Here is a 25,232-nt window from a genome sequence, read left to right as displayed (position 1 = left end):
ATACCAGAAACTATTATCATAGTTGAAGATTGAAATACGTTTTATTGCTCTAAAACCTAATAAAAGACAAATACGCATTTTTATACAAAAACACATATTCATAATACATTCCTTACTGCTATCAAAATTCAAAGTTGTATTACATAACAATTTTGATGTTTTTATTAGTTTTATGTGTTATTTTCTAAATGTTTATAATAAATAATAAATTAATACCTAAATAATAAATATATTTGGTTAGCATTTGATGTTCTAAAATTTTTGTAAATAGGATAATATCACTTTTTTGTTTTAAGTGTTAAATGATACTTAATTTTTTAGAAAAGTATTACTAGTTTTTGTGGCTTGGCCCCCACCCCTCCTTAGTTGCGTCTACTCTAATATGGTAGGTTGAATTGTATACATTATTATTGTTGAAGAATAACACTACTATAGTATTATTATTAACTTATAAGTCAATATTTGATCCACTATTGGGAATAGGTTCATGATAAAAATATTTTGGAAATTTTGTTGTGTACAAAATTCATAATTTATATAGGTAATGGAAAACATTTTGTATCACAAAACAATAATAAAAATCATTAGCTTTCATATAAATATCCTTTTTTGTCAACATTTCAGCTTCAAACACTTATAGTTGTATTAATTATAAATATATATGTAAATTACAAATTAATTATAAATAAATATGTATAATTTTAATACCCCCTATACATTTTGGTTTAAGTTTCACTGACTCGCTGTTAAATGTTTAAACAATACAATAATAGATTTGATTTATTATTCAGTAATCAATATTCATTTTTACCTACTGTGCTTTATAGATTTGTATGTTTGTAAATTCGATCTACTCTAGCTTCTAAATAGTCTGAATAATAATAATAATCAGTCGTTTTATTCATCAAATTTAGCCTAAAAATTACATTTACTTTACACTATTAATTTGTATTATAACAGACGATTTTGATAAATACTATTAATTACTACAAATTATGTTTATGATTAAAAGATATAGTATATAATATGTCTTATTTTTTATATCTTTATGTCCTTTTTTAAAAAAGGATAAGATTTACCTACCTATGTGTTATAACATTTTTTTTTATATATTTCATGCAATATATTATTATTATTATTGCAATTAAACTTTAAATTGTAAATATTTTACGAAAACTATTTAAAAACCATTTACTAGACCTTCATCTGTAATAAATGATTTAAATGTTACATTTCAATGTAAATTCTCAAATCAATTCTACTTTATTAGGTAAATCAGTAAATATACCTTTCCCGCCTATAATTATTACACAGTAGACATTATTGAGTTGGCTACCCTGATTGGATTTTTAGGTAAGGCGGAAATGAATTATTACACACAGGAAAAAGTAATGTTATGTCGTGCATTCTCCACTATGCCATGGGGGCCCCTCAAATAGTATATCCACGGCAACGGTAGTTAGGTTTTTAAACTTCGTGTGACGTGACCCGCCGTGTAGTCGCTGTCGTTTCATATAGCGAGTTAATTTGTTTTTTTATGAGCTTTTGACAGTATACCACTAGACGACTTACAAAGGTCAACTTTGACAAAAAATACAAACAACTGCCCGTTTTTTATTTATGAAGTATAAGGCTGCTTTAGATCGAGTTTTAGCTAATTTATTCATGTTACCTAAAACCCGAACTACCCCCAAAACGACCAATGATGGGATATATTATGAAATGTTCTTGTTTTCACAGAGGTATGTTACATTTTTGTAAACGCCAGTCAGTATAGTTTTTCAAATTGATTAATATTACGATTGAAATTTAAAAAAAAAAAATGATTATAATTTTTCATTTTCCACTGCAATCGTATCAACCCTGTGTTTAAAAACTATTATTTTATTTACTTTTAAAACTTATTCCTAAAATATTTTTAGCTAAAATTTAGCTTTCATGTCATGATTGATATTTTGCTGGGCTTTAAAAATATAATAAAGTAACTTTTCATTTAAAAAAACGGAAATGAAGAATTATACCCTGTTTAAAAGGTAATATGTAAAAAGAAATAAAAATACATAAATCGTAATTATTCTTAATAATACTATTCTAATTTGTTGCTATAATATTGAACTTTTTATGATATGTATTCCTAATATTTCAATATCTGTTGATAATTTTTATGCGTGTAAATCATATCTCTTTTAAAAATCGAATATGTTTTTACGTTGCGTGACATTCAGTTTAATATACCATCAATTACTAAAAATACGAAGAACCCTTAAAAGCAGTTAATAAATTGTACAATAAGTCAATAATCACAATTATATTAAAACGTTTGGTTTTTTAAAAATGTATTTATTATTAAACTTGTATTATTGTTACCCAACAACCTTCAATATTTAATATTTTACATATTTGTAATTGTATTATGATTTTATTAGAAGCTGAAATTGTAGGAGTTATTATTATAGTAATGATCTGATTGTAAACTCAAGTCACGATTTGTATTTGATAAGACTAATAATTGACAGTTGATTTTTACTGTGTTAAACAGTTCGCATAGCGATAATTATCTTTATTTTCTGATTTATAACCGTTTACGTATGCCAAACATAAAAGCATTAACAGTTAAAGTATAACTGTACTCCACAATTTGTGTTATGAAGCATACAGATAAATAAATAAAACTTATCAATATTATTGGGTAGATTAAATAATAATATTATTTATTTTTCCAAAATTAAAAATTACGCTCTTCCTGTAGTTGTAAATTTTATTTGGCACATACAAAAAAAAATTTAACATGAATAACATTCTCTTAAAACATTGTATAATTATTAATTAATTTAAGCGTTGTTGATGATCTTTGTTTGAATTAGATTTGTATAAATAATATACAGATTTATTATGTTTGTAAGCTTTTATAAATTCTCATTATACGATCACAAGTTAAATTCGAACACCTATAAGTTATTACCTATGATAATAATTCATTCCATGTTACAAATTTTATTATGACCCAATTTTCTATTTACTTACTTTTACTTATTTTCATAATTTTATATCGAGATTTGAAATCTATTGTTTTAGTATCTTTTTCTCGGAGAATTCTTTTTTTTTAAATAAATATACTTAAAAAATACTTATGTCGCCTATTTCATTCATGCGCCATGTGCCAAACCACGTAGCAGTGACCTTAGTCAAAACCTCGTCTTAACATTAATTGTATTATGCACATTGTTTTAGTTTTACATCCATATGGCCATATATTTAGTTTTAAATACATAACTTAAACATTTGTTAGTGGAATTCAGATATTTTATATTTAATTAAATAATTAGGTATTATCTATTGGTAATTATAATGTGATTGAATGATTGATAATCTATGAAAATCGGAAAATATTCGTAACGTATGTGTTGTCCATTTTATGAATTACGTATTCGGTATATAGATTTAGTTGTTACTTTTTAACTATACCATTTTCAGTTGGAAAGTTGGTTTCAGCTTATCAAATATCATGTAGTTATATATTTTAAATAACTTGCTTAGTTGTGTAAAAATGTTAGTGAAATTTTCAACATGTTTAAATTATATTTAGAATTAATCCTATTAAACTTTTGTGAAAGTTTTATTTACCATATATTTATTTATACGCAATTATAAAACTGTATTAACTTTTTATCTTTTCTTTCCCAATATGTATTAAAGTAGTATCGTGATATTTTATTTATATTTTTCTATATCCCTGCGTGGATTCTTATGGCTGGTTCAGTTCTTTCGTGTGATCGTTCATAAATAGTAAAAGCTAATCATCAAAAATCAATTAATATTTAGATAAATATTTTAACACATTTTTTCACTGTTTGCTCTATAATATAATGAACGACTGAGTAGAAAAAGAATATAATATTCCTTAACATCCAATTTTTGGAAAATTAAAAAAAAACTTTATTTCGTTCATTTTTATTTAAATGTTAATTTTATGTGTATAAAAACTTTGTTGTAACTAACCTTTAACCTCCTAAAATATGGTATCGTTATAATTTTTTTTATACATAAAACTTATAAAGTGCTGGAAGTTTATTCGTTTTCCACTCAAAAATATTATTTGTGTGTATAAATCATAAAGTATTAAAATATATGGTATTCATTTATAACTTATATAGTATATATTATATAATATATACATTTTCAGTGTTTAAAATGTAGCTAAACTAGGACACTAACTATGCACGTATTATAGTATTGCTGCGTATTTATTTCTTATAAGGTGTGCTATGTATAAATATACCATATACTAATAGGCATTAGCTAATGCGTTCATAAAAGCAGCAATCTTAAAATTCGTCATCACCTCCGTATACGTTATATATCACACAACTGTTAAAATGTGCATAAGTGTAAAACTATTCAGTTGACATGATATATCCTCGATGTTGGGAAGCATAAATTATAATTTATAAGGATAGAGAATTGTTATAAATTGATTGGTTAAAACAATTTAAAATCTACAAACTACAATCCATTTTTCTCGCTAAACTAAAGTTAATTCTATATTTTCTTATAATGTAATATTATATACCTTTAATCGTGCAGTTAAATTATATAGTACAATAGTGTACTCCTAAAACTATCAATAATTATGCTAAAATCATAATTTTGTATTTGCAATAGTAAGTGTAATTGTTTTCTCTCTAATCTTGTATCAGTTACTTTATTTGGTTTTTAATGAAATAATGTAATATTATATTGTACATTTTTGAACCGATAAGTAATATATAAGTATGTGGACTGTGTTAATTTTATTGTTTATACTTTTATATTAGTTATTCCTTTGTCTAATATTAAATATATCTACGTTTTGATTTAAAGTAAGATTATTTTTGATAACGTATAGTACAGAAGTTTGCCTATGGTCGTGGAGATATTACACGACGTGACGATTCGTTTTTAGCATTTTGCACTTATGTTGGAACCGCGAATCAACGGCGCGTGACATGCAAATAATAAATTGGCACTTGTTGTTTATTTTTAGAAATTCCGCAGCGCCACCGCGTGCCGTTGATTAACCAATGTACGATGCGTCACCGACGCATATTATATTATATAAAATAATATATTTATATATAATATAATATATAATATTTTATTTTTATACTTTACGGTATACAACAAAATTGTATGCTTGATGTCCACTTATAATATATTATGATTTATTTATTTATTTATGTGACTATAGGATTTAGTCGAGACGTTAACGTACAAAATATATCGAATAGGTTTTTTTTTTTTAAATAAACATTTTAAGTTTATAAGTAGTTGTCTAATTTATTTAGATGAGCCCATTAATTCCATGCTATAGCATTAAAGTAGATTATTTGCGACAATAATACTAACACCTGCACAACGAGAAAGCTGCTTCTGTATTAATAATAATAATTAGTAATGAATAATGATATAATATATTGCGGCAAAATCCTATAGCGCACGCCGTCGTGCTTTTGTTTATGTATATATACCATATTATGACATAGCGGTAGCATAGTTGTCGGAAGAACATAATATTATTATAATAGTGTATTAGCTATATGGCAGAGGTACAACTTCTTCCCAGCTTCCCGGCGCCTCTATTGCCGGTGTTCCGAACGGGTGGGCGACTAGTGTAGCGTTAAAATTCCCTCATATACAAACGCGCGTGCTAGACAAATTTCAGTCGATATATTTATTAGTCGTCGCGCGTTCGTGCAGCCATCTCGGTGATCGATCCACTTCTCTCTCTTCTCTTCATCGCACATGTTATATATTTATAGTTGTTGCACATTACACAATATCCCATCATTGCTTCGCTTGTGATCGTATAATCGATAATCCGCCACACGCATATAAAATATTAAAAAATAACACCATCGCCGACAATCGATTTAAGTGTTGAAATGATTTCGGTAGTCAATGATAGCTTCAGACCTCGGACCCGAACGGGTTTTCCTATGGATAGGTATGGGCCCGTCGCCTCAAAAAAGAAGAGATCGCCACCGTTCCTCGCGATGGTAGCCCGGTCTACCGCTTTAGTCCAGAGGATTGCAGGTAAAATTCAATATTATTGTACCCGTGGGCCGTGACGGTTTGAGGGGAATCCAATTATTTACAAACTATAGTAATTTTATCGTCACGCGCGTGTCATGTACTATACCTGTAGTGCGGTCGAGATACTACGCTGTCGGTGTGGAAATTACTGTTGGGCGCGACTGCAATATTGGTGCTGCGGTGTTCGTGTTTCACACGTACAAATATCAAAATTTTCCAAATATTTTTAAGAAAACGGTTTATGTATATATTATTGTCTAGTGATGAAACAATACCATTATATGGCGATAACACTCGCGTTTTAAAACTGTCGGCTATATACATATACAGTGTACTGCGTATTTATACAATTCGGCTCAATTATGTATATTATACTATATACCTAATGCGTCAATACTTGATATAATATAAAAATCTGTAAATAAATTTTAATTTTTCTTTGTCGACTATATTATCCTCCTGGCATCACCCCGCATAATTCAAAACAAATGTGAGGACCTCATCTCATTTATAAAAGTCTGAATTTTGCTCAATTTCATTTTTTATATAAATGAATATGTTAAATTAAAATAAATATTATAATTTCTTAGTTATATTTTCATATTGTCATATATACAGTATACCTACACTCTCCACGAAATTGTATGTAATATATCGATATGTATACTGTTTACTTATAATCATTTATTTTTAAATTAAATATCTTATATAGTTGTTCAAAAATAAATGGTTTTGGATTTGGAACCTACTAAGAAATATTTACTTAAATTTCCATATTTTCACTCTATATTTGATATTATAACATATTAACATCACCAAATGTCAAATCTTTCAGTAAATTATTTCTTCATTTTTCATTATATATAATCATTAAATTTTTCAATTAACCACATTATATTAGTAACACAAAATACATATTTTCAATTTTGAAATTTCAGCAAACAATGATAATGTTTATGTTTGTATTCCAGAGTTCCGCACAAGTATTTATTCTTGTAACTTTCATTGTTATAAAGGGTTAAAATCAAATTATTTCTTCGAGAGTAGGCCCATTATGCAGGTACTTAAGAAATAACTTTATTGTTAAGAGTCAATCGTCAATGAATTACGAAAGAAATTTTTGTTGAAAGCAATGAAAATTGATTACCTATGTATTTGTTATGATTGTTCGCAATTTAATATATCCTTAATTTACAATAACGTAACAAAAACCATTAACATGAAGTATAAAACATATATTATTGGGCCTAACATATTGTACAGTATAAAATTGGAAAATAAAATAGAAAGCCTAACTATCGTAAAGTAATATGCCATGTACATACGATCTTATATATTTCCATTTCTAGATTGATAAAACAAACTGCTTGTTATTCTATAATTTGTTCAAAATGCTAGTAGGTATATACTCTTTTACAATTTTTTGTAATCTTAGTTTGTATGAAATATTAGTTCTATAGTTATGTATATCATATAATTAAACATTAAACGAATAATATTTTTAATTTAAAGCGTGTAATTAGTGTATTATTCAATGGCGCTTTTAAATTGCTTTTAATAAAACCACTAAACAGTTTATAGTTTTACACATAAACCAGAAATTTGTCATGGACATTTAAATGAAAAATTATGTATTTTATAAGACCTAGCTATTATTAGATTTTTTGTTTTAGGTGTCTTAGTTTTTATCCGTGTCATGGTCATATATATGCTACCCTTCTTGAATTATAAAATAATTTATTAAAATTTAATCAGAACATTATGATATTGACAAAAGAACAATAAAAAACATTAGTCAGTTTATGAAGCTTTCATGAAGTAAATTACAGTTATCTCTTCCCACATACACACACAATATATACATATATCCCTTAACTTTTATTTTTGTTATATTATTCAAGTATTTTTTTAAACTTTGGAAAATACTCACTTCAGTAATTAATCATTTAATTAATGATACATTATGAATAAATGTATTGCCAAAAATTTAAACTTAAAGCTTATTTTAACCTACCTATACTCAAACAACTTTTTACCACAATATACCTATATATTTAAAGTAAATTTTATTATTTATAAATCAATGAAATTTACGTAAACGATTTGTGTATAAAATATAATTATTGCAGTTAATATTCGACAGTATCGCTAGTAAATTGGTTACAAGCGGAAGTATAGTAAAATACGTCTATAGTTATGTATTTTAAATGCAGCTATTTTTATGTTGAGTACATTTAATAATAGATCTTGTTTTTCTTCATATTTACGCAAGTTACTGAAATAATTAATTTTTATAAAAAAATAAATATTCAAACGTTAGCATACTTTGAATTTGTTTCTTTATGAATCAAATGATATTAAATTTAATTCAATATTTTGGCCTAATATTATATTAAGGTATATAGTATATACCTTAACTTTAGATACAATTTATTTAAAATGTTGTGATTGTGTTGGTAGATACTATATTCTTATTTTTTTTTAAATACTAATGTTGATTTTATGATCCCTTAACTTACATTTAAAGGAAAAAAGCTTTTATATATGTATATATTTAATAGAATATTTTTTACTGATCTAGATGTAAATCTAATGACATTATATAACTATTATCATACTCGAGCAAAATACAGTGTTATTATATCAGTCACACGTTTCAGTATAGGTAATCAGAGGTTAAAGTGGGAAAAAATTCCAGAGGGGACTAATGTCTCCATAAAGTTTTAAACGTTCCATATATAATTTTATGTATAATGTCTAATGTATAAAATCCTAATTTGTTAAAGGGGACATTTTTTAACCGGTACACGATTGAGAACGTTTAACCTTTTTGGCATCATGATTGAGAACGATTGCCGGCAGATCAAAGAAACAATTTTTTGTACCTTAAAATCAAACAATTGAGAACGATTTTTCGAGCGACGTTGTCATTTATCTTAACTTTTAATAATAATTTTTAGGGATAATTCTAACCCTCTGCCAGTAAGTGTTGCCGCTGGGTGATTACTTCATCAAGTCAATCATGTCATTAAACGTAAATCCTCAAACATGCTTATTGTAAAATGTATTTATAGATTGTATGTATTAAAAATAAGTTAAAAGAAAAAAATGTTTAGGGCTGGAATTTTGATCCAAGGGCATATTTTTTATGGTGTTTTGAAATGTTGCTGATTAAAACTGATGTTTTGTATTTTTTTTTTTTGCGTTTCTTGACAAAATTCACCTTAAATTTGTTTATAAAATTAACGACTTTGAAAAGTCTAATGATATAAATAATCAGCCATTATAAATTATAATGGAATAAAAGATAATGAAAAGACTTTCAGTATGTTTGCTTTTGATTTTGGATTTTTTTTTAATTTTTAATCTGAAACTAAAAAATAAAAATAAAAATATGTTGTAAATAAATATTAATTTTTTAAATTTTGATCTTAAAAAAATGACTTGAGCTGATAAATAATAAGTGATAAATGTATTGATTTTACAATGATGTGTGTGTTTATTTTTATTTATCAAATTTAATTCCACGTAAGTTTATTCTGTTACCAAACACTTAAAGAAATATAGTAATCGATATCTATTGTATAATATATTGTATATTTTATATTTTTAATTAATGTGGCAACGTTGCATAAAAGTTAGCAGATAATAACGCTCTCAATCGTGTTATTAAAAAAGGTACAGCCGATAAGGACCGTTTTCTCAATCGTGTTCTACCCTTTTTAACCGCTGTCAGACGTAAGGGGACTGAGTCCTCATAAGTCCCCCACTTTAACCCCTGTAGGTAATATTTGTATTAAAAACATTAAAAAACATGTGCAATGTGCATTATGCATTTCTAACGTGACCATATGATTTTGCGTAAAATAACAATTTTCTTTACTGAAAAAAAAAACATTAATTGTTTGTATAAACAATGACAACAGAAAAACGCAGATAATATATAATTAATCATAATTAGGGCTAACTAAGATGTTGTTTAATTTGCAATTTTTTTTTCTTTTGTTAAGATTCGTTGCTAAGTAAGTTATAAATTTGTTTCAAACGAGTTCCAATTAATATATACAAATTTGAAGAGCAACTTTTTGACCTTTTTTCAATTTTATTGCAATTTTGTTGATTGTCGTCATTTTCAATACAATTTTTTATATTTTTTTATGTTTTCACATTTTTTTGTTAGATTATACAGTGCAATATTTTTTTAAGGTTTACTATACCTGTTTAGGTTTTTGGTTTTAAAAAAAAAAAAAATAAAAATTATTTTAAATAAAAAGTTTTAAATTTTGATAAAATTATTTGTAGATTTCTGAAAAAATAAGAAGAACGTGCAATTTACCAGATTTTTAATGAAAACTGACGAGAATTTGAATTTGAATCTTTTTTATTATCTACTCGTTTAAAACTTTATAATATTACTTAATAAAATTACTTAATCCATTTCATTAAATAATTTGTTAATATATTTTTTTAAATTTTTTTGGTACAAAATATTTTTTTATTGCAATTTTGGGTTTTTTTTTCACAGCAATAATGCAATCAATTTTATAACATTTTGAATGTAACAGCATCCGAGCCCTAATCATAATAGACCCCCAACAACCTATGGACTATGGGTTGTAGTGTTTTACAGTATACGTAAAATATACAGGTATACTGTAAACTGTATAGGTACAATATAAATGTAGGAGATTATAACACCCACCTGATCCATAGCGTATTCTTCAAATCCATTGGCATCGACAAAATAATTTAAATATTAAGCTAAATCTACGCATACCAAATATATAATACTGTATCACTTAATCTGTAATCATGAAACATACAATCATAACTAAAGTATCCATTAATAATATAGTATCTACAACCGTAGGCAATGACTTAGCTGTCGAAGCCTTATTCTCAATAATAATAAAAAAAATAAAAAAGTATAAATGTATGATTGTGAAATGTAATTAATAAACACCTGCCACAAGTCGAATTTTCTTAAAGCGGGACATTTTTAGTTCTTTGGAGACAGCGGTCAGCGCGGGACACTTATCAAAAGCGGGACGAATGGTCACACGTTATGCATTACCAAATGTTAATAGTTTATTACGTTTTAAGAGTAAACATGTACATTTATGTCGACATTATTGTAAATGTATTATAATATACAATACAGTCATCCTGAATTTCATTTTTTGCACTGCACAAAATAACAATTTTAACTGCACAATTACTTCTCTCATTGCATAAAATGTGTCCAACTAAAAATCCTGTTTTTTTTTTTTTAATTTGTGTACGTTTGACTATGAAATTAAATGTAGTTAGTTCTTTTAGGAATTTAGGATAATATATTTATTTAATAGGTATGTATACCTAATAACTATAATTTTTAAGATCTCTAAATAAAAATAATGTTTTATTAACTTAAAACAAATAACAGACAACATTAATGATAAATGTTGATATTTTGCAAAGAATAATGTATATTTGGCAACTCACGGGACCATAGATTAGTTAACTATTTCTGGATCATTTAAGATATGTGACGTGAAATGGAATGTGTTTTTCTAAGTTTAGAATATTTAGGCCTTGTGGAAAAGAATAATAAAGAATGATTAGTTACATCAAAAATTATTATTTTTGAGTGTATTCTATTTTCTGTGATTTGGTGCAAAAAAAAAAAATGTGAACCTGCCAAATATCGATATTTTGTGACCATGACTTCTGTTAGAATAATATTGTGTTGTTGTAGATTGTAGATATATCTAGTGTAATAGTTGTTTATGATAATGCCAAATAACATTTTTAAGCTACTGAATATTTGAACAGTATTATTAAGCAATAAATGTCAAATATATAATAATTATAATCATAAAATATGCGATATGATTATAATTATTATCATCATATCATATTTTTGTACAAAAAAATATAATCATAGATTGTTTACAATCAGTGTCTATCAAAATAGTGATTGAATTAGATAAATAATTGATATTTTAGTATTATTAAAAAATTATTCATAAAATGTGTTTTATTATTAATATACATTCTTAGTTAGGTAAACTTAAACTTAAAGTTTTCAGAAGTAGACACTATTGTTTTAAATTAAAATTAAATAACACGATACTTCTTTATGAGTATTGTCACTTATTATATATTTATATGGCATTCTGCCATGAAGCCTCTCAGTAAACATTTAACATTACATGCATTTGACGTCGCGTGTTACTTTTTGGTTTTCACCAACTATTTTTTGTTATACTACAAACATAAAAATGTATTTAAAATATTTTTTCCCTTAAAATTGAAGAAGGACATTTTTATAGGCAACAAAAAAATTAAATGAAAAAAAATTGTTCATCAAGAGGTTAAAAATCATAATATATCGAATACTATAATTTCAATTAATCAACGGATACCTCTATATTATGATATTGTAAGGTGTTATTTTTTCTAAATAAATTTTTATGTTGAATTATAATTTTTTTGAGTTATAATAATAAAAACATTAATACAGTGGCGCACTGGCGCCGAACCTATATAGTACGGGTGGCGGTTGCCATCCCTTTTAAATGGGTGGGTAGTAAGTCCTGTTATGCTGATGGGTAGATATCTAACAGAAAAAATTTGAAATAATTGTACAAATACTAAAATATTTTACATGACTGTTGTCTGATGATAACGTTGAGGTATAGCCGCATAGGTTTAATGTAACGGTTTTGGGTAGGTGGGTACTTGGTAATTTTTTACTACTCCATTACACACAATTTTTCACCCCATTTTAAATTGAGTTCGGCGCCACTGTATTAATAATAAATACTTGCTAAAATTTGTTATGTAATACATTTTCATGATAATAATTTTGTACCTACCTACTATGCTAATCTTTGTATATTTCATTGTCTTAGACTTGAACAAAGATAACAAGACTGAAACGGTGCAAGGCCATAATGAGCCAGTAGAATTAAGTTTTGAGCAGCAGCAGCAACAACAGCAACAGCAGCAGCAACAACAACAACAACAACAACAGCAGCAGCAGCAGCAGCAGCAGCATGTAGCTGAACAGCCAAGTAGCTCAAAACCTGAACGACCTAACTCACTCACGGGTCCTGGTGGCACGCTCACCAGACGCCTGTTCTGTTACCATGCACCTAATCAGTCCCTATTGGTAGGATCAGGTCAGTCACCTACCAGGCCTCCAAATTCACTATTGCCATCAGGTAATTTTATCACTAAATCAATGTTATACTTGTACATGAAATCATTTTCTAATATATTTATTTTTATGATTATAGGTTGTGAATCTCCAAAGTTAAATTGTGATAGGACATCTTCAATGATTATGCCTGGACAAAATATGTCTCAGATGGCCAGTGGTGGTAGGACAGGCTATTATCATTCCAGCCCTAGGATGATGTATAACAATCATTCTGGGCATTCATTAATGCTTTCTGATTTGCCTGAACCCCCTATTCCGGTGTCTGAAGTTGGTCCAATACCTCCACCACCCATGTTCAGCTCACCAGCTCAACAACCATACTTATACCAACGTAATAGAATTATTAAAATTAGACTCTGTCAAATATTTAAATTGTTTTATTTAAATAAATAGATAACAATCGTCAAAATCATCGTGCCAATGATAACAATGATGAGGAAATGGAAATGGCCACCAATGAAGATGATTATGATGATGATGACTATGATGAAGAAGAAGAAGATGATGATGACGATGAAGAAGAAGAAGTAGATGATGATGACGATTCTAATGGATTTAGAATAAGAAGTCGTCACAATTTTCCTAGTCATATAGAGCAGATTCCTGCTAAAGAACCTGTTTTTAATGCACAGCCTCTCAAGTCAGCACTGAAAAAACCATCAACACCTAATCAAAATCAAGAATCATCACAGTTGCTCAAGTATGTTGTTGAATAATAAATATTAAATTAAAAGAAGTAAATAAAAATAATATGCAATAGTCGAGGTTATAAGAAAGAAAAGTGAATAGTTTGCCTTTTTGCCAATTATTTGGCAATCATTTCACATTTGGCTCTTCATTTCATTATTTTATTTTTTCTTAATTTGTTTATCGCTGCATAGCAGAAGGGCTCCACTTAAGCCTAGGATACGTTTTTGGTAAATCTTGTTAAATTTTAAATTGTTCTATTATTAATATTTTTGTTAATTTAATTACAGTGGTGCTAATCGTCCAGTAGTGTTTGGAATTTCACTACCTTGTTCATTACAAGAGAATAAAGAAAATGCTAGGCCTAATGAGTCTAGTGATGATGACAGTTCTGGCGATGGACCTATATTGTACAGAGATGATAATTTAGACAGTAAGTTAATTTAACTATTAATTTAGGTTTTAATTAAATTGGACCAAATTTAATTTTGGCTTGTAATTTGAGTTCTACTTAACAATTATAATTCATTTTTAGATCGATTGGCCGAAAAAATTGCAAGGAAAGATAGCCTTGCTATTAAATTAGCTTTGCGTCCCAATCGACAAGAGCTCATTAATCGTAATATTCTTCAAGTTCAGAGTGATAAAGAGCGACAAGAAACAAAAGAAGTTATTGGTGCTCGGCTTATTAGGTATTTAATTAATATTTTACTTGTTAAAACCTTGTAAAATATTATTATATTTTTCTTGTTAAAACCTTGTAAAATATTATTATATTTTTCTTATCAAATTAATTTAAATTAAAATCATTTTGTAGACGTTTGAGCATGCGGCCAACACAGGAAGAACTTGAAGAAAGAAATATCTTAAAAAGTATAATATTTTGTTTAAATTATTTTAAAAATTAAATTAATTTTTTTATTACTTCATTAAATTTCAGAACAAACAGCTGCAGAAGAAAAAAAATTAAAAGAAGAAAAGAAACGCATGTTGTTAAGAAAATTAAGTTTTAGGCCAACAGTTGACGAATTGAAAGAGAAAAAAGTATGTATTCTTAAATTTTTAATTAGATTTTGTATATTTTTAACATTTTTTAAATTCTCAACATTTTAGATTATTCGATTCAATGATTACATAGAAGTGACACAGGCACACGACTATGATCGGCGGGCCGACAAACCATGGACTCGGTTGACAACCAAAGATAAAGCAGCTATACGAAAAGAACTAAATGAATTTAAAAGCTCAGAAATGGAAGTCCATCAAGAAAGTAAACATCTTACCAGGTTAGTTGTAAACTTATTGCAACTGTAATTTACAATAGACAAAATAACTTAGGCTCATTTTACATGGACGTGTATCATATATGACGTATTGTACACGCGTATTTTTTGCTACATTAGTGAAATTCATCTATGCCACCACGACGATGGTGCCATTGATAGACTTTTGCCAGTATGACACGTATAAACTTTATCCATGTAAAATAAAGACATGCGCTTACGATACGTCACATATGATCGTACATGTGAAACGGGCTTTAGATCTTTAAATAACTAGACACAAACAAAAAAGATATATATATTATCATACTTCATATAATATTTAAAAACATTAGTCACTTATAAGTCGTAGAACCTCTGCATAGTTATGTTACTTAATAAATATTTATTTATTTTAAATTAATAAAATTGATATTTACCCTGTGGTTTTTATATTTGACCCATTTACAATTATAATTTTATTAAGATGATGTCTGGAGCACTATTTGTTTTTTCTCTCTGACCCCATGCGCACCATACACAAAACAAATTTATGTAGAATCATTATTTATGTTTTTCAGTAATCTTAGAGTAAAATCACCCATTACAAAAAAGATGAAGAATAATATTTTTGAGGGAATGAAATATTGATATTATGTTTTATTGTTATTAGATTTTATGTTCAACTTTCAAAATAAACAAAAAAATATTGTAATTTTAATGATGTTTAAATTGTTTTTTCTATTTAGACAAATCAATATTTCATTCCCTCAAAATTGTTATTCTCTATCTTAATGGTTGATTTTACTTTAAGATTAGTTATAATCATAGAATAAATGATTCTGAGTCTATGTTGAACGTGGACCAGAGAAAGAAAACAAATAGTACGCAGACATCCTCTTAAGATTTACTATGATAAACTCTTGGTTACCCACGGATTGCTGACACAACTGCAGATAACCGATTTTCTCGGTTAAACTATTGAATAACTGAAGAAAAACACAAATTGAAACAAAAATGGTATATCGCCTATAACTATTTAAACCGTATTATTTATTATTTAAGCTGCAGACTGACTGATGTTTATCTGTTCTATTTTTATCACACTCATTAGGTATCAATTAAACTATTTTCATTAACTTTTGTTTCTGATGTTGGGCAATAACTAAAAAAGTGCTCTGCCGTATTACCGTAGATGGTTGATAAAATAATAAGGTAACACTCTCGAGAGTAACTCTCAACGAGCCATACGCATTTCTCCTACCAGAAGTTATTCTTATTTGAGATATTAATCAAAAATTCTGTTTTTATTTATTACTTATAAATTAGATTGATTTTTTGAATCGTAATTTATTGCACATGCGATGTAATGTATTAGTATATGAAATAATTGTATATGTATTCAGTGAATAATTACAGATAATCCTAAAGCTATAGTATATAAATTATTCTCCTCGCCTAACCAGATCTCATCCATAATAATTATAGCTAATAAATATTATACTATCATAGGTATTATCATATAATGAAATAGCTGATAATTGAGTTGCACATGATCTTGATATAGAATTGTTTTTAAGCGAACTTATATTTAATTTATGAATATCCAAGGTTGGTTAGTAATGTAAAGACAGATAAAATAATGATGCATAAGAAATAAATCTATACTTGTATTTATAATATAATAATAGTTCTAATTTACTGAATGGATGGTTTTAAGTTTATATATAGATCACATTAATCATATAAATTGTAAACTATATTCATATTATTTTAAAACATTTAAATACTTTTTGTTTACAGATTCCATCGACCATGAATTTCACAGATATTCTCGCATGTCATAAAGCAAAATTTATATATATATTAAAAAGCAAGAAAAAATATTAGTCAGAATTGGCTGGCTATTAATTATTCTTGTTTAGATAAAAAGTAGGTTTTAAATACACATATATTAGTAAATTAAATATTTAAAAATCAATTAAAATATTTAATAACTTGATAATGTATTAAACAATTTTTATCAGGCGATAGAAAAAAATATAAATTATGATAAATACTAGAATATCTCATATTGACGAGAAGCTTTTGTCCGTCCACATAGTGATTATGTGCAATATTTATTATGCAATAACTCCAATATATATTACACATATATATAAAAAATAATTAAAGTACTAATAATTACTACTTCTGCTTCTTTTACATTCCCCTAAATACCCCTCCTTTTATTAAATAATTTTTTGTCCCTTTTATTTTTTGTTATTGTTCATAATTTCAATATAAAAATAATATATTGTACAATTACCATGTTGAAAATAAAAGCTCATTGTTTTGTTTGTTTTTTTTTTTTTTTGTAATTGTAACTAAGAAACAATTTAATATAATTTTTAATTAATTGTATTTATTAAATATCTTATTTATTTTTTGAATTAGAATTATTTATTTATTATTATTATTATTATTATTATTACATGTAAAAAGTTGTAGATGATTTCTACACAATGATATACAATTTTCTTCCTATACCAATTATTTTTTGTAGTATAAAATTGTAATTGTAATACATCTGTTTTTTAACAACAAATTAAAAAAAATATATATATATATATATATTAATTTGTATCTCTTAACCAACATCCTATTTTAGTATTTTACAATAGATTTAAAAAACACCATTATTTTGATTTAAAAATTGAACTCAAGAAACTGAAGTTAAACAAACGGTGTATAAAATGGTTTACAATATATTTAACAATGAAAATAAAATACATGCTAAAAATATCAAAACTTTAACAGCTTCTCATTTAACATAATCGTCTATTTTAATTTAGCCGGATTGCTAGAACTACACAAAACGCCTGGTGTAACAATTTTATTTTTTATTAAAATGATTGTTATCTATATCTAAAACGGTTTACAGCATTAACCATCCTACATAGTTACAGCCTTAATCACAGATAATTTCTAAATACTAGTATGAGCAATTAATTAACACTTGTAATAATAGAAATAAACAATTTAAAACAATATCTCTTTAATAACTAGTGGACGTTTTGAACAAACATAAAATAATTTACTGTCTAATCAAGAAGAAAACATTTTAATGATACAACAATAGGGAAATATTGAAATTCTACCAACCAAATTCTTGAGACGTATTTAATGCACATGTTTGTTTGGTGGCAATAAATGGATTTGATATTCCTAGCACTGAATTATTAGTACTACTAAAATATATTAGTCTATAAGTGCCTGGATTTAGCACTGAAGTTTCTGAAAATTTCAAACACACCCTTTTTGAACCATCTGAAAATATTTCAGGAACAAATTTTACTCTACACACAGATGTCATGTTATCAAATCGTCTATATTCATCATTTGATTCTTCACATTCAATGGTTTCTGAAGGTAAGTATACATATGATACATAGTCATCAAGACTAGTAAATTTCTCCTAAAATATATGCACATTAAAATTCTAATTCTAATTTATAAATTATCTTACATACTTTGAATACTCCTATCCAATCATTCACCCATGGAATATATTCTCTTATCTGTAAATTAACTTCATTTTCTGTTTCTAATTGCCATGTGTTAATTGGTTGGAAAATAACAGGTTGGTCAACATTGTTGAAATGTCCTTCAGTATATATCTATAAAAAAAATTATAGAGTTATAAGTAATTAACCAATCAATAAAGATGTTTAAGCTATATTACTTGAACACTGGATTCGCTATAAACTGGTCTGTGATCACTTAATTGTATTGAATCAATGTACTTATATGATAGTACCTCTAATACATACTTTTCATTAGATGAATCAACATTTTTGTATAAAATGCGATCTGTCCATGCAGGCCTTCTCCTAAAAATAATTTTTTTTAAAACGAAATATATTTATACTTATTCATTTATACAAGTCATTTATACTTAAGATCATAACTGCTGGAACCAAAAACATATCTATAAGTAGGTGGAAACATTGGCAATTGCTCAAAAAATCCTTTAAAAGCTTTTGATTTTTGCATAACTGAACTTAACTCATCTTGGGCCCAAATTTCAGTTAAGGTTTTTGCAGTTCTCAGTGATAAATTCACATTGTTAACATGGCAGGCAATTTCTTCCGCTGATTTCAATTTACTACTGTCTAAACGAAAATTGAGATCGCCAAACCAAAAAACAAAGCTAAGGAAAAATAAATATACATTTTTAAAGAGAAATAATATTTTAAGCATTTCATACAATCAACATAAAATGTTCATAATATAAAATCATTTATTATTGAAATTAATTATTAAACAGTGATTAACATACTCGTGATTTAAAATGGTTTTTCTTGATGAACCAAAATATTGATTATTAATGATTGTGTGATAATCATCAATTCTGTGTTTTAAATATTCTTCATGTGCGGCAAAGTGACAGTTAACACAGCATATTGTCGCCCCATAAATTTTAAAACTAAAACTGACAGCACCTTTATTTCCCTAAAAATAAATAAATTTTGAGAACAATTTCAACATTTTAAAACAAATAATACAACACTAATTACCCAAAGACCCAAAAGTCCAGTACGTGTTTCTGAAGTTTGCATTTCTTTTAAAAGTGAAACATGTCTACGTTTACAAAATACATTTAACAACAATCCAACCATTTTCACAGTTCGTATTTTAACATAATGATAGTCACTTAAAATATCCCTATAAAATATAAATTTAACTATAATATATTTAACAACATTTTATTAAAATTTAAATACTAATCGCTTTAATTGAACCTAAGAGCAGCTGTCCATGGGTCATCAAACAATGAATCGAGTAATAAGTTTTGAGGTTGAGCCTTGATTTCTTGAAACCTTGAATTTGAAAACAGAGTATAAATAATTAATCAAAATCAACTTATATCTTTTGCAAAAAAAAAGCAAATATTTTTATGAACTTATTAAAATAAAATACTAATGTATTACTTATTTATCTACACACATTTAAATTACAAAATTTATCAGTCTTATTTTATCACCTGTAAAATCTAACTATGTTAAATTTAATGATTAATTCAAGAAGATTTACTAATATGAAAATTGTTTACCGAAAATAGCTAGTAAGAAAATTCAAATAAAATACTCAATATATTATTCATGAAATATTTATGTTATAAATATTAATATGTGGTAATCAATGATTATTGAAGATTACCTATGTTATATGTTACAGAATGTTTTATTCCTTGTATGAACAAACATTTAAATATTTATTTTAGTTGGTATACAAGTACACGAGAATTTTATACATCAAAACATGTCAAATCTCGAGTTCTTTTTATGAGCATTTAATTTGTTAAATATTATATTAGCACATGCTTAATAGTTATCGCATACATAGTTAATATATTTTCAAGTGGATTGTAAATATAATGTTCTTCAGAAGACTTAGATGATAAAAAACAGCATATTTGAAGGTAACTTAAAGATATTCTCTAAGATCTATATTTATCAAGCCATAAAAGTTTTTACTGAAAACAGTGAATGCATTTCAGGGTTAAAATATTTGGATTTTTTTTGTCAGTAGTTGGTTACAACTTACAAATACTCAAGAATACAAAACCTTAATTAGATGAATAATTTAAGTTTCTTAATAGAATAAGCTATTTTATTATTTTAGGAAATAGACAGAAAATACTTATTATGATACAGTAATATTTAAATTAGAATCTAAAAAAATATATTTTTAATTAAGTTTCACTATAAAATAATAATAAACTAACTATTGAGAAATGTTATCTTTTGCTAATATACAAAATCAAATTATCAGGATTTTCACATCTTTTGAGTTCTGAAGGTCATATTTTCCAAATTTTAATTTTAATTTACAGTAGTATTATGAATGCATGCATATAAAAATAGATTTTATAATTAATTAGAATAATAAAAGAATATATATTAATTATGATCATTGTACAAAATGCAAATCATAAAATAAATACCATACATTTTAATTTATAAACATTAAAACATTCAAGTAAAAAAGTGGGGAGTATCATTCGACTTTGAATGTTATAAACAGGTTTTTGTTTATAGTATTATAAGAGCTTATACAAGGGGGGTTTTTAGGGGTTCAACCCCCCCCCTCGAAATTTCAGGAAAAGAGTTTTATTATTTATTAATTGTTAGTTTAGTTTTAATTAATTGCTCGCATTGCCATCGTAATATGACTTACATTCTCGTTTAGTGCTCGATCACTATCTAATATCTATACAACCGTCAATCACACCACTATATGACCACATAAAAATAAATATAGATTTCATATGAAACCCCGGTGCAAGCCGGGTTAGATAGGTTAGATTATATAATTTAAAAAATGTACAACCAAAATCCCCCTCCAAATATTGTTTTGTGTACGCGCCTGTATAAGACAAATATAATATTTCACAAATATTTGTTGAATATGACATAAAATAAATGAAACTATATCATAAATAGGTATGATTCTGTCAGATAGTAAATAATTAATTAGACAATACAATATTGCTATAGGTACCTATAAATAATAGAAATGTATAAAAGAATAACATAACCAACCTACATGGATCATGGGTGCAGGGAAATTAAGTTTTTATTGGTCTTATTGTTAACAAGTTTAAGAATTCTGAATTGTTATGGTCCATGTTTTTTTTTCACACAACTATTTTAAATATTTTTAGGTAGGGACTTGTGACTAATCAGATAATGTATGATCAGTGATTACATTTTTTTTGAATACCTAGGTGAAATTCAAAAAAAAAAAATTAATAATTTACTGTGACTGTAACTGTAACACCTTCTCTAGGTGACATAAGGTAGAAACTGAGGTGAATTTCAACAGTCATAAGTTATATAATATTAACGTTTTCCGGGTAATATATTAAGCAGCATTAAATTACACTAAAAAACAAAAAACAAACGCACCCAAATAAACAAAAATCTGGTAGCTGTTGTTCGGTGCGGCCGTTCCATTGCAGCAAATCTTCTAGAGGTTGTCTGGGAGATCTAGTTGCAACGTTGTAGGTTACGGTGTAGAACCTGGTTGTGCAAAAAAGAATAAAAAAAAAAAGGATAGTGTTAGCTTCAAATAGGCAAATGGTCATATCATCTATCATGCAGGGGTATAAGTATAATGCTTACGTTAAGTCGCCCATTTTCGCTCGTCCATATGAAGGGACTGCCCAGGCTTAAGTCAACGGCCTTGTGGACAGACGATTTTTACGAGAGACACCGGTGGTGGTGGACTGCGGAGAACACTGCAGTGGCGTAAGTACGAACGCGGTCCATAGCCGAACAAAACTCGAGACGGAAATGGGAAACCGGTCGCTAAGATCAAGGCGATCGAACACCTCGTCTTCGATTATCTTACCTACTTGTTACGCGTCAACAGTCGTCGAGGAGTTGGTGATGATAAGAACAGTGCGCACACCGATGGTCCTCGGGTCGCGTACATTTGACTACTAATCCGTGCTACTACTACGAGTCGGTTGTCGTGAAAGTGGTAAAACTAGTACAACTACGTCTTGTAGTAAAACTAGTAGAATCGACGACAGTAGTGGTAGTAGAAGTAGTCGTAGTAATAGTCGTAAAACTTGTAGGCTTACGACGATTGTTATAACGGCGGTGATGGTGATTCGTAGCAAATCCAATGTCGTCGTGGTAGACCATTCTTTTTTTCGTCTACAACAATACGCCGTTCGGCGACCACCGCCTTAGGTGGGGAAGAATATAATCGTGCGTTGTGCGTAAAGTGCAATCACCACACTGGCCATTGCGACGTTGGGAATAGCCTATTAATTATTATCGTTAATGCGAAAGAAGTGTACGATTGTTTTCTCTCCACTCATCACTATACTCGCTCTTCGGTGTGTTTTTTTTTTTTTGCTCGACCTTCCAAACATAATTTTATACAGCCGTTGTTGATTTTATTCCAAATTTCCCCGCGTCACCCGTACGTGTTATCAGCGATGATAACGACCACGCGACCTTGACCGTCAGCGACCCAGTGTCGACCACACATAATACAATACACCGCGGTTATAAATAACCAGCTGCGGTTATTTGACTATACTTGAGCTGTTAATTGTTACCTACTGTTACAAGGGTCAGGACCGACGACGGCGCGATACCTCTCACCTACTGCGTTAGCCGAAAGTGATGATCGTTTGGCACAAACGAGTGTGCGGTTAACTCCATCTCAAATAATATTGACAATCTTAAAATTATAATTTGCAATATTTTTATTTAAAATTAAATTCATATCAAAAGATTACTGGGCATCACTAGTTCAAAAGTCATCTTGTCAGTTGTCACAGCTCGCATAAAATTTAAATACCATCAAAATTTAGTAGACAAATTATGTAGACATCAGAATAAAACGATTTTACTATAAACCTTATTGTTTTCATTTTTATTAGTTTCCTGACACTATTACATTACTAATTACTATCATGGCTCTAAGCTTCGACTAGAGTATTAATAATAATTAAAAAAAAGCTAGTAAGTCGTGGATGTCGCTCTGCTGTACAGTAGCTAGGTTATAAGTGGGTTACTGAAATGGATGGAATTAAATTTGAATCCAATGATATTATATCATTGTATACGAAAAAAGGTTCTGAGCGGAGACGGTTTATCAGCTGTCTACATAGGATATAATATAGATCATTAACAATTTTCAAATCTTAGATTTAAAAATAAAAATTTTTATGAATCTCTACCTTAAAATAATTGGCGAATTTTCGTGATTTTTACGTATGTTGTCAAAAGTCAAACTTTGAATGCTCGTAAAAAAATTGTGTATTTCTTTTATTTTTCAACTGCTATTGTGAAAATATGTTGGGAGTCTTGTATTACATTTTCAAATTATAAGTCACTCAGTATACTGCTCAAAACCATAGACATACTATATTATGTCTATGCTCAAAACTAATCAAAATATTTTGAAAATTTTATCAAATATAGAAAATGCTTATATATCTAAAGATTCAGTGAAAATTTAATGTATCTATGCCATCTATGGCCCATTTGTTTTAATGTTACATCAAAAACCAAAATCGATTTTGTCGAAAACTGATTGTGCGTAAAAATTCCCGTTTTTCCTTAATTTTTAGTTTGTTTATACCGATCACTTAGAAAAATATTTGGAACTTTTGACCCCCAAAAGTACCAACTAGTAACTAGATTCACTTTCTGATCAAACGAGGTAATAATGTCAAAAATCGGAGCACTTTTACTATAGATACCTCAAAACGTGATGAAAGACACGAAAAATAAAAATAAAAAAAATACACATAATGGTAAAATCAATACATTCCTTGCTTCGCTCAGAATCTAAAATCATACCGTAAATATTGAAAACATTTTAAAGCAAGTTGGTACAATATCAATAAAAACGTCATTTAAGACGTACAGAGGAAATTTCGTGTTCATAATCGTCAACAACTGAATGCTGTAAATTTGTAATATTAATATCTAATAGTTATAATTTCATATTTTCATAGGTAAATAAATAAATAAATTTAATATAATTATCATATTTAAGATACAGATTTTACTTTAAAATTGTGCAGTTATTTATCTCAGGGCCCGGAAATTGATTTTACTGTAAAAATTGTTATAATTATTATTATAAAAATTATTTTAATTTAACTGGATAAAACTATATATTAAAAAATACTACTTTAAGTAAAATTTCATTTATGTCGAATTTTTTATTTTCATGAAAAAAAAGGGGGTAAGTCGTGGATGTCGCACTGCTGTACAGTAGGTTACAAGTGGGTTACTGTAATGGATGGAATTGAATTTGAATCCAATGATATTATATTATCATTGTATACGAAAAACGATTCTGAGCGAAGACGGTTTATCTGTCTAGAATATATTATAGATTATTAAAAATTGTGAATTTTCGTGATTTTTATGTATTTTGTCAAAATTCAAATTTTGAATGCTTATATAAAATAATTGTGACTATGA

The 25,232-nt window shown here is 27.4% G+C and overlaps 2 protein-coding genes across 5 annotated transcripts in view; one reads left to right on the top strand and one right to left on the bottom strand.

Moving 5' to 3' along the window:
- LOC107173517 (phosphatase and actin regulator 1) overlaps positions 1-17,835 on the top strand; it is a 30,085-nt gene extending 12,250 nt beyond the window's left edge. Inside the window, exons 5-14 of one of the 3 annotated variants that reach the window (XM_015524085.2) lie at positions 12,969-13,280; positions 13,356-13,610; positions 13,673-13,979; positions 14,164-14,196; positions 14,257-14,399; positions 14,502-14,658; positions 14,784-14,839; positions 14,907-15,010; positions 15,080-15,252; positions 17,032-17,835. In XM_015524085.2, the coding sequence (XP_015379571.2) occupies positions 12,969-13,280; positions 13,356-13,610; positions 13,673-13,979; positions 14,164-14,196; positions 14,257-14,399; positions 14,502-14,658; positions 14,784-14,839; positions 14,907-15,010; positions 15,080-15,252; positions 17,032-17,047 (1,556 nt within the window). In that variant the 3' untranslated portion in view covers positions 17,048-17,835. Of the gene's footprint in view, positions 1-12,968; positions 13,281-13,355; positions 13,611-13,672; positions 13,980-14,160; positions 14,197-14,256; positions 14,400-14,501; positions 14,659-14,783; positions 14,840-14,906; positions 15,011-15,079; positions 15,253-17,031 lie in introns of all 3 variants that reach the window. The other 2 variants (XM_015524084.2, XM_015524086.2) reach the window with 2 other exon arrangements.
- A 122-nt stretch (positions 17,836-17,957) lies between these two features.
- Positions 17,958-23,165, bottom strand: LOC107173499 (inositol polyphosphate 5-phosphatase K-like). Of its 2 annotated transcripts, XM_015524062.2 has the most exons (9): positions 22,398-23,165; positions 22,182-22,295; positions 20,013-20,090; positions 19,788-19,935; positions 19,550-19,722; positions 19,166-19,420; positions 18,953-19,100; positions 18,741-18,887; positions 17,958-18,685 (listed from the first exon to the last, which is right to left on the bottom strand). In XM_015524062.2, exons 1-9 carry the CDS (start codon positions 22,409-22,411, stop codon positions 18,365-18,367), a joined length of 1,398 nt encoding a protein of 465 aa, XP_015379548.1. In that variant the 5' UTR covers positions 22,412-23,165; the 3' UTR covers positions 17,958-18,364. The 2 variants fall into 2 exon arrangements, with proteins under 2 accessions (XP_015379548.1, XP_089074748.1); XM_089218622.1 differs by lacking the exons at positions 22,182-22,295; positions 22,398-23,165 and having other exon boundaries at positions 19,995-20,075.
- Between the last annotated feature and the right edge of the window lie 2,067 nt (positions 23,166-25,232).

Source organism: Diuraphis noxia, unplaced genomic scaffold (assembly GCF_037042655.1).
Source record: "Diuraphis noxia isolate RWA-SAM2 unplaced genomic scaffold, SU_Dnox_SAM2 contig0002, whole genome shotgun sequence".
Classification (NCBI taxonomy): Eukaryota; Metazoa; Arthropoda; class Insecta; order Hemiptera; family Aphididae; genus Diuraphis; species Diuraphis noxia.
This window is presented reverse-complemented; position numbering and strand designations above follow the sequence as displayed.

Excerpts from the sequence above, each read along its gene's own strand:
- LOC107173499 (XM_015524062.2), bottom strand. Across the intron at positions 19,421-19,549 it reads AAAACCATTTTAAATCACGA|CTTTGTTTTTTGGTTTGGCG; the intron begins GTATGTTAATCA and ends ATTTTTCCTTAG. Across the intron at positions 18,686-18,740 it reads ATTGGATAGGAGTATTCAAA|GAGAAATTTACTAGTCTTGA; the intron begins GTATGTAAGATA and ends CATATATTTTAG.